The sequence below is a fragment of the Talaromyces marneffei genome, chromosome 1 (assembly GCF_009556855.1).
Source record: "Talaromyces marneffei chromosome 1, complete sequence".
In the NCBI taxonomy this organism is placed as follows: Eukaryota; Fungi; Ascomycota; class Eurotiomycetes; order Eurotiales; family Trichocomaceae; genus Talaromyces; species Talaromyces marneffei.
This window is the reverse complement of record NC_072348.1, coordinates 1,986,711-1,997,056: the sequence shown is the minus strand read 5'-3', so window position 1 is coordinate 1,997,056 and position 10,346 is coordinate 1,986,711. Positions and strand designations below refer to the sequence as shown.

At 48.6% G+C, this 10,346-nt stretch overlaps 4 protein-coding genes across 4 annotated transcripts; all 4 read right to left on the bottom strand.

Annotated features, from left to right (window-relative positions):
- Positions 1-12: 12 nt before the first annotated feature.
- On the bottom strand, positions 13-2,247 carry EYB26_000742 (uncharacterized protein; the record flags this gene model as incomplete). Its single annotated transcript, XM_054260058.1, has 1 exon — positions 13-2,247. One exon carries the CDS (start codon positions 2,245-2,247, stop codon positions 13-15), a length of 2,235 nt encoding a protein of 744 aa, XP_054116033.1.
- Positions 2,248-3,188: 941 nt separating this feature from the next.
- On the bottom strand, positions 3,189-4,316 carry EYB26_000741 (uncharacterized protein; the record flags this gene model as incomplete). Its single annotated transcript, XM_054260057.1, has 1 exon — positions 3,189-4,316. One exon carries the CDS (start codon positions 4,314-4,316, stop codon positions 3,189-3,191), a length of 1,128 nt encoding a protein of 375 aa, XP_054116032.1.
- Positions 4,317-4,843: 527 nt separating this feature from the next.
- EYB26_000740 (uncharacterized protein) lies at positions 4,844-5,173 on the bottom strand (the record flags this gene model as incomplete). Its single annotated transcript, XM_054260056.1, has 1 exon — positions 4,844-5,173. One exon carries the CDS (start codon positions 5,171-5,173, stop codon positions 4,844-4,846), a length of 330 nt encoding a protein of 109 aa, XP_054116031.1.
- Positions 5,174-6,187: 1,014 nt separating this feature from the next.
- Positions 6,188-7,632, bottom strand: EYB26_000739 (uncharacterized protein; the record flags this gene model as incomplete). Its single annotated transcript, XM_054260055.1, has 5 exons — positions 6,188-6,556; positions 6,612-7,237; positions 7,289-7,294; positions 7,366-7,433; positions 7,499-7,632. The coding sequence occupies 5 exons, from the start codon at positions 7,630-7,632 to the stop codon at positions 6,188-6,190; spliced, it is 1,203 nt and encodes a 400-aa protein (XP_054116030.1).
- Positions 7,633-10,346: the final 2,714 nt, after the last annotated feature.

Sequence of the window (10,346 nt, the reverse complement as noted above, 5' to 3'; positions counted from 1 at the left end):
TGGCTAATATGGCTAATAACCGTCGTCGCTTGCCTGATCATCATAGTAATCATCCTCCTCATCGTAATTTCCAGCAAAGGCATTCTGAATTTCCTGATCATCGTCTGGCTCTTCACCACCCGCCTCGTCTGCATCTTCCTCATCGTCATAGTCAGCCTCGTTGAATCCTCCCGCCGTTGCACCTGGAATCGTAATCTTGGGTGCAGCTGTAGTCGAGATGATAGGTTTGATATTGGCAGACGACGCTGCTTCGGATGCCACGCTCTGGCTGCGACTTTGTCTCTGTGCCTCTGCCTTTTCGATTTCGGCTGCGCCTTCCTCACCGTATAGATCGAACAACATCTTATAGTTGATCTTCTTACTATAGCCTCTCTGCTCAAGCATGAGTCTCGTAGCTTCAGCCGGTGTAGAGGCGCGACTACCCTTTCCATCTTCACCTTGCAGATAGGTGACGTCGCCCAGTCTTCCTTTGCGGCGTTTGCGTGGCTTCTTCTGTGAAGTTCCGTCGTCCTCACCCAGAGATAGCGCCTGCTTTAGGGCTTTTGCTTGCTGTGCGCGGAGATAGTCTCGGTTCTCATGTACCCAGATTCGTTCTTTGATCTCGACTTCTGCGGGCGAAAGAAGACAATTTGCGACTTCGGGGTCAGAGTCGAATTCAGACGCTTCAATTTCTATATTGTCCGAGACTGGCACCCGGGGTTTTGCAGCAGCAGCTGCTGCTGCTGCTACCGTTCGAGTAGTTGCCGCAGCTTCGACCATGTCGGAGCCATTGGCCAGGAATTGATGCATTTCATTCTCAAGCGCTTCTTCTGAAGCAAGCTCTTCGGGAGTTGGTTCGGGTATTGTTTGTTTCTTCTTTCCTTTTTTCGATGTTTGTTCTTGCTCTTTATCGAGGACTGACTGCGCTAAGAGTTCTGCCTCTATGCTAGAGACTGCATCTTGCGCAGTTGTAGTTTGGTAATTTCCAGCAGTCAATGCAGGGTCTATAGGGATATCCGGAATAGCAAAACCATCTGCATCGATACGATGTTGCTTTGCTGGTGGTGGTGTCGGTTGAGCATCTGTTTCCGTCTCTGTTTCCGATTCTTCAATTTCTGCTGCAGTCTCCAACACTTTCGCTTTTCTTTTTCGACCTTCTTTCTTCTTTGGATTAAAAGACGGAGGATCATGTGCAGTTTCCAGGTGAACTGATCGAAACTGGTCGACGGTAAGACCACCGCTATCAGTAGAACTAAACTCGTTCAGTCGCTGGTTGATAGTCACCTCAGTGACCTTGACAACATAAACAACTTCTCGCACAGTACGTCGGAAATTATTCATTCGTGCTGCTAGAATAAGTGCAGCGCCACAGATACCCGCCGGCCGACGACCGGTTGTCATCCAGTCACGATTCATACGCTGCACAATTCTAGCAGCTTCTTTGGCAACATGCATGGTCCTGTTACCAAACTCAAGCTGCTTGGCAAACCGCAGAATCAGATTCTCGGGATCGACGGGATTCATCGTAAAGACTGTGCCGCCAAGTCGCAATTCTTCCAGCAACATCTTATACGCCCGACCGACTTTGAACACATTTATCATCAACACATCCGACAAATCGATGAGCATGACTGTATTTCCCGGCTGGCGTCGGCAGGCAATATATAAACACACAGCAGCAACGGTCTTGGTGCGTCGACCCTGAATGAAGTTCAATCCCACAGCCAACTTGAATACTTGACCAGCAGCCTTTTGCGCGCTTTCGGGAATGTCTAAAGCTAGCGCCATCTGCTGAATATAGCGGGCACCATTCTGCTCAGTGATTTCGCGACTTTCCATGCCTCCTCCACGATGGAAACCCGGACCACTGCTCCGGGTATGAGTCTGATCGGCACCGACATACGATCCCTGCACGACCGCTGCACCGGCCGAGGTCTCTCCAAAGCTAATCTCTGAGACGAGGGTATCCTCACTGACGACCGCACCACAGGTCTCACAGACTTTCATGTCCTCATCACGAATGATGCGAGGATCAGGACAGTTAGGGTTGGGACATGTCTCGGCTGGTCGTTTGCTTTCCGGCCTTTTGATCGGTGGTGCTGCTGCATGGCTCACACCGCTGGCGCTGCTGACACTGCCGACTCGAGGAATTTGTATCCCCACAGGACGTTTGAGTGGGATTGCTCCTGACTGAGGCGGCTTGATACTTTGCAGTCTGCTGACGGGCTGCCGGGGCTGCGGTCGCACAGGCGGCTTGACGAGAGGCATGCTGATGATTATCCTTATCGGAGTTGTTTCAAGTTGTGATAGTACCGAATATTCGATGTATCAAGTCTATCATGTTCATCACACCCCTTCGATATAGTAGTAGCTGATAGTAGTTCGATAATAATTTCCCCGCGGTCTCGGATAAAAAAAAAAGTTCAAAGCATGTACCACACACGACGCAATAGAACAATAGTAATACAGTCAATAAAAAAAGGAAAACAAACAACCGGAATAATAAGTCTCTCCTTCCCAAGCGGGTCTCGGTCTATAAAATTTCGCGAACGGCGAACGGCGAACGCGCGCGTTAATTAGAGAGCACTAGAGGCAAGAAACGAGTCCAGCGACGCGCGGAGTTTGGAGGGGAAGAAACTTCCTCTGACGATGGCCGAGCGGAATGCTTGGGTCACTCACTGCCAGGTCATGTGATTTGACTTAATCGGATTCTCTGGCTCGTCCAACGTTTCGATTCCCGCCGCCAGACTATTGGAAAAATGAATCATTGCCACAAGCAGTTCCGCTGCTATCTCTGTTGTTTGTTCTCAATACTATCATACATTTATCTAAAAAGGAATTGCTTAGATATTACCGTGCGCTCTATTGATTCGATGTACAACGATAGAAGAATATCGACTGTTATAACTTTTTTTTTTCTCATTGATATTATCACGTATCTAATGACTTACTGTTTCTCATTTGAGATCTCGGTTTTTTGTCAAAATCAGAAACAAAAATATGATAAAAGATCAAAATTAACCTCCCTTTCGTATCCCGGGGAAGATTAGTAACAAACAGACGCGACGTCGCTATCCAAAAGCGAACCGAAACTGCAAAGCGTCAAAATATCGATACGTCAACGACGTTTCGTTGGGGGGGGAAACGGATAAGCGAAACAAAATGTCGAAACAAAGCCGCCGGTTCGCGAAACAGGATTGAAAAGGAAGTTATAGGTCGACGTCCATGTCCGTCCCCATGCTCATCACTATATCATTATTCAGATTGGCCTTCTCCCGATGTTCGTTGTTAATGGGTGTAATGGGAACGCCGTTTCCAACAACACAGTTGACCTGGTCAGGAACAATGATGCGCTCAGGTGATCGTTCAGAAGCGCGTAATATCTCGAATCCTTCAAACTGAATCGGTGTCGATTGAATGTTGCGGAGACAGTTGTCTAATGTTGAGCCAACCAATTGTGCTTCTGTCAGGTCCTCCTTGAAGAGGAAGAAATAGGAAGATAGATCAAACTGATATACACTGGGCATAGCGGCGTAATTACTATGTCTAATGGTGTCCTGAAGAGGAAGATCCTGTGCCGGAGGTGCCGCAACCAAATATGCGTTGAGGCTACGGTTCTTCAGAATGATGCGAGCGTCTCGCATATACTTATAGAAATGATTATTGATATATTTTTCCCAGCCAGAAACTGCAGGCGCCATGTCGTCGTCATGGCTAACACGTTGCCAGCTAATACCAAGCAGGAGAGTCACACCATCAACTCGAGGTTCATCAGTCATGTTGAAGGAGCCGGTCTTGCCAAGACAGCGGCGGTTATCGTCGTTGGGCGTAGCTTGTAGTTGATTTTGAATCCAGGCAAGATCAACGTCGTCGGTGCTGGATGCTGAGGTGTCAAGACGTCGTGATTTGCGCCCACTATTGGATTGCTGCAACTGCGCGGCTTTCTTTGCAGCATCTTCTTCGTACCCTGTGCTGGTCCGACTTTCGGCTGACACGGCCATGGCCTCGCCATAGATGGGCGCTTGAGCAACAGGTGCAGAAGCTGCAATGCTCAGTTTCGAGTTGGAGAGGTCATCATCTTCACTGTCGTTACGCGATCTCTTGCGTGAGGGATTTGTGAATATAGTCTTTGAAGAAGATGGGGGCGTCCAGCTCGTGGAGTGACGCGTTGGCCCTTTGAATGGGCTTGCGTACACGGCGTCCATGGACCAGGAGCCAGATTCATAGGCTTGTAAACCCTGGATGGACTGAGAAGGGAACTGAAACGAGGGATGGTTTTGAGATGAGGGTAGGATCATGGTAGGGCCGTCGGAGAAATTGTTGTAGACGGAACCCATGTTGGCGAATAATCGATTGCTTGTTTGATCTCCGCTTTCGAGCGATGGGAGTGGAAAGAGGAAGTGAGGGAGATGAGAGTGAGCTGTAAGTGCCTGTCTAAAAAGGTGAGTCTGAACTAGTGAGCTATTAGAAACCTTTATATGCGTCGAGAGTCACTACACTGTTTATCATGCAAGACAACAGTATAAGACCTGATCAATATCCGCTGCAATGAAGCAGAGAAGGTTCGGTAGCGCAAGGAAGTAAAGAGCGTCGCGTTGGTGTTGAAGCGTGGTTGTCAGTAGACGCGACGTGGAGGTTATAAGGTAATTATAAGAGGAAGGTGGTCACGAGTTGATGACGTGAAGCGGTATAATGGAGGGAATCAATTGATTGCGGTGGAAGAGAGAGGGAAGGAGGAAGGGAAGGAAGGAAGGAAGAAGGGAAGAAAGAAAGAAGAAAGGAAAGTAAAGTGAAAGAGAAGTAAGTCAAGAGGGCAAGGCTCACGGGGAATGAAAGCAACGGAAGAATCGGGAGCGAGCCTGCCTCACCACGGGTTGGTTGCATGAAGAGGGAAAAGAAGCCCCAAGGATGGAGCAGACAGAGCAGAAGTGCTCGACGGAGTCTGGACGACGACGAATGCGGACGCGGAATGCATAGACGAATCTGCCGAATTTGCGATGGGATGCGGAGGAGCGGCGTGGCCAATAGCGGCGTCGATCCAGACAGGGAGTGCCTGAGGCAGTGGAGCAGCCAGCGAGGAGCGAGGAAGGAGCGCCAATAGGAAATCTTTGCCTGCGCGATGACAAGCTGACTTGGCTCTTTTGGGGAGAGTTTGATCTGTTTGCTTCTGCTGGGCGGGCAGACTAGGAGCCATGCCTGCGGCTACGCAGTTGGCACGCACATCACAGTCGCCGCACTGGCAGTGGCCCGCATATTATGCGCAAGTTGATTGGCCTGTCACGATCGGTAACGAGATGCTTGGCGCTCCACCAATGGCTTCCAGGAGAGAATACAATTGGGTGGCCCTGCCCGCCATCCAGGCCAATGAACATTCAAAGAGGAGTAAGTTAACTAACTTATTACAGCCTGAGGCGGCTGACTCAGCCTGATTGTCACGCTATCCCAGAGCGGGAGTCCGAGAAAGCACCGATGCTCCGCTGGGCTGAAGCTCAGCTGCACTACACCGACCACATACAGATCACGCCGATTGATAATACGTATCGGTCGAGAGCAGAAACGAGGAAATGCAGTAATAGTGTTTTTGATTTTCGTATCATTCTACAAGCAAGAATTACCAGCACTCGAACCCTGGTGCATCATCTATTCTAAACACACATCGCAAACAGAAAATAAAATAAATAGAGCAACGCGTATAGTCACAATGCAGCATGAAAATGAAAAATAACCTAGATGCGCGGAACAGTATGCCATTAGCAATGAAAAGGGAAACGTTACATAAAGGGGTGAATAAAATGTATTTTCGTGGATCCTTCTCCAAAAGCAGGAAACAGGGTGACGTCGAACAGAAAAAGGATCAAATAGAAGATGGAAAGAAGTGAAACTGTAAAGCAAAGGAAGGTCCAGGGCATGTAACAGAAAAACATTCCCCCCAAATATTACACAATAACTGGCTGCAGTTTCCAGCGGATCCAACCGTTGCAGTCATACAATAATATATCGAGGCCTGAATGTGGAACTCGATACGGTATATCGAGTCATATCGTAACGATTGTGCCGCATATATGTATAGAACAAGCCTTTCCTTAATGAGAGAAACGTCCAGCGAGAGATGTATATTGGATATTCAAACTTTCCAGCTATTAATCGATGGCTGATTTCAATCGCATGTTCATCTCGCAAATGGCGGTCTCTGTAGTCGACACGGGGTTTAAACGCGGCCGGCTGATGCACCACCGAGGGCACCGCGAATGTGGTCAACAGAATCTGGTGCATAGCTGGGAGCAAGAGCTCCAACAAATAAGAAGAATCCAACGACGACGGCGCCAATGATAACGAGACGACGCTGGCCAGGGTTGGTGCTACCGTATTCGGCCCAAGAGCGCTGGGCCTGGCTGGAGTATTCCTTGAGCTTTTCACCGCCGAGCTTGTAGTAGACGAGACCACCGAGGGCGATGGAGTAACCGAAGAACTGAAGGCCGGTAACGGGAGTGTGCCAGATAGCCATGGAAGCAGCGACAAGAAGAATATCCTTCAAGACACCGCAGAGGGTCATGACCAATGAAGAAGTCTTGCCAATCTGTTGAACAGGTTAGACATAGTAAACACGCGTAGGCATGAATCAGGCCACTTACCAAGAAGACAACGGAAACGTTCAACATGAAAGCGACCATAGCGTTGGCCAAGAGGGTAAGCAATCCAACGTTGTAGATGTCGCCCATGGTCATCTTGGGAACTTCGAGGAAAAGAGCAGTAACACCGTTCATAACAGCGCAAACCGGAGCAAAGTAGTAGAGAGAGACAAGAGGGTCCATCTTGAATTCAGAAGAGCTCAACAAGCGCTGAACCATGACCAAGCGAATAGCCTCGAAGATGATACCACCGATTTGGAACAAGAAGCCGATAAAGACGAACTTGATCTCACCAAAGGAAGCAATGATAACACCGACGACAATAGCTGAGACGTTCATAAGCACCTTCAAGTTGACAGGAGCCATTCCCAAACCCCAAGTAGCGAATAGGACAGCGACAGGGGTAGTGGCCTTGAGCATCTGGATGAAAGCGACGCTGAGGTACAGATAGGTGACATTACCGCAGATCAAACTCAGACTGAAGAAGAGACCGATAGGAACGATAGCACGGAGGTAGACGCGACCAGTCATCTTGACGGTCTTGCGGCCATCAAGCAAGGTGGTTGTGCGGGCGAGGATCTGGGTCATGAGGGTTGCGAAGGCCAAATGCCATGTTGTCAAGAAAATAGCTAGAATTCGGTTAGAGAACGTTGTCAGAGGAAGAGCGCGGTTTCACATACGATAGCCTATTAAAAAAACCCCCAGAGATCAGCATCGCTATACAAGTGTAGTCGATCCAACAGGACAGATTACTTACGGAATTGAGCGTAATCCAAAATATGTTTGTTGAACAGAATGACACTGGAACTCAAAGCAATCCAGGTACTGCCAAAGCAGGTCAGTCCAGGCCCTGTTTCCGTATGTTTTCTGCTTCGAAAATAAGAACTCACCCGACATAGAAAGCAGGGTGCAAAGCAGCCTTGGGAGGCTCCGACTTGGGTGCTTCCGGGTTGACGGTGGGCAGAACAGGCTCTGGGCGAGAGACCTCGCCAGAGGTACGGGCCTTTTCGTTATCGGAGCTCATTGTGGTTGCGATGATACGAGCTTGTTCACTGAAAAATCGTTGAAGTTCGAAAGGGCGCTGCCGAAATTGGCTGCTGTTGCCGAAAGACGAGGATGCCACGAGGAAGGTTGTGGGAAAAAAGAATTAATTAAGGCAAGTTCGTTGATGGTGATGGGCGGATAAAACGAGGTACGTAACAAGGCCTAACGAGTGGCTGTGATCGACTGCCGTGATGTAAGCAAGTGACGAACACGAATAAAAACACAAGAGCAAAAAAGGTTATAGAAGGATTAGAACAGAAGCACGTAAACGGGCATGGAGGAATGGAAGTTTGAAAAGAAGTAATGATGATGGTAGAAGACCAAATAGGCTTTGGGAGATTTCAAGGGATGGAATGGGGGGAGGGAGTACACAAGCACGTAGTAGTACTGTACTGCTAGTCTCTTACCGTGGTGAGCGGCAGAAAAGGTGCTAACTGACTTCGAGTGGAGGGGCAGGGCAAGGCAAAAGGACCAACGAGGATAATTCAGCATACTATACAGAAAAAAAAAATTCACGAAAAAAGATGAACGAGACAGAGTTCAGACCGATTCCAGACGCAACAGGAGTGGTTAGGATCGTTTGTGGTTCCGCGTCTAAGACGTACAGGGAAAAGCATGTATTCTGGTACGTACTATAACTGGCTAACCAACCAATCTCTTCGCAGTCCACTCGCACCCCTTTTCCTCGTTCGCTGGGGGCTGAAGCTGAAAGGACAGGTTGACTGGCGCGGGCTAGAGATTTAGTAGATATCGAAGAAGCGGAGATCGACCAGGGCCGTGGGTTCGTTCAGGCGACAACCGGCCAGTGGGAGATAGGGATAGGGACAACGAGCAGGTGCCGTTAGAGGAATTAGTCGCACGAATAGAACAGCGATGATTAGAAGAAGAGGAGAACTGAATAATAATATACGGAGTACTGTGTACAGCAGGAAGGACAGTAGGACTACGGAGGATTTACTTAGTATACATAGTGTTTAGTATGTGGCAGCCGGAAGCAGCGAACGAACGTGCGTGTCTGGACTCTGGGCTTCTCTTTCAGGGAAGGAGCAAACAAGCAACGACGAAAGAGAAAAAATAGGGGGCGGGGGCACTGGGCCGAGGGAAGGAGCGAGTTTGGGGCTTTAGGGAAAGCGTGAGACATGGGAAGGAGGGAGGGCCGGTTGGCGGAAGTGGCACAGGAAAGTGGGTGCCTGGCTTGAAACACGGCGCACGGTTTCAGGTCTGCTAACATAACAGCGTACATACTACGAGTACGTACTCCATACTCCTAGTCGTAACCTGACGCCCGTTGGCCACGATGACACCATACAGCCGCCACCCTCGTCAAGAGCTGCTAAATTTACCGACTCTTCTTGTCTGCGACTAGCCTCGTATTCCTCCTCAGCCATTTAGGCTTTTGGCACAATAACGCGACCAAGGTTTGCACACCAGCCCGTTTCCGTCAATGGTACAGCCACTAGGCGTACCATACCGTACGCTAATTTTAGTAAATTTACGTCCTGGCAACATTCTTAATGCTGTCAGGACGTACTCCGTACTTCCACGACGCCTGTACTCTGTACACCAACATGCATCCAGACTGACCGTTATTATTGCGGCTCGGTCACTTTTGACTCTTTCCAGCTTTGCATGAAGCATCGGGAACACTGACCCAGATCAGTCCATCAGTCGATATTAATATCCCAGTCTTTGGTAATACTGTACGCGTTGTTTTCAAAGATACAAACTTGGCGGTGATTCAAGCGGTGAGAGTCAAGAAAAAAAAAATGGCAACCACCACGCACCTTACTGGAGGTACTTCAGTGGCTGTGAGACATCAAAAAGGTTCTGGTAGATAACTACTTCGTTGGGAAGCTTTTTGATGTGGTATGCATGGCCACAAGCGGAGAGATTCTGACATCTGCCTCGGTACATAAGGAGCATCCACCATTGTGCATTCAAGATTTCAAGTCTTCCAGAGCTACAGTCTGCTATCAAGGTCATTTTGTGCTGACGGTGGTCACTGTGATAATGTCGCCAGCTCTACCATATCCTGAATGCAGTCCCGATATTTCGGGATCTACGTCGTACAGGCATAAAAAAAGACAAAAAATCGATGCCAATGACGACATCAATGTGAACTGGGTATCTTGAAAAGGAAAACGTGCTCAAATCAGCGTCAAAACATCATACGTGCTATCGTGGAGAACGGAGTTTTCGGCTTCTTAATCAAGGGACTTGACACGTAGTTATAGAAAACTATCCGACGATCTGTGTGGAACTCTCTCTAGAGCATGAACTATGAAATTGGAAATGTGTACTCTGGTAAGATCGACAAAGCGTGTCAATTACGGATCAGCAAAAAGACGCGTAATAAGGAAACGTCAGGGCCCAGAATCTGGTAATTTAATTTGCCTCCCAGCCAAGATAAGAGCACTAGTTAAGCTTAAGGCTAATATTGTGCTAATCTCCTATTCAAGCCCGTTTCCATAGTCTGTTGAACAGTGGACTCTGTGGGTGGACATCTGATCCATGAGTCTGTGAGCTGATGATTTCGTGCAGAAACTGCCGAGAGCTTAGGCCGCTCTAAGTACGGAGTACGCTTTGTGCCGCGAGAGTAGCCTTGCTACGTATGTGTTTGACAATAGGGGTTCGGGATCAATGATCAGGAGCTGGTCAACAAAGAATGGAGAACAGAGGGGTAGAACAACATGA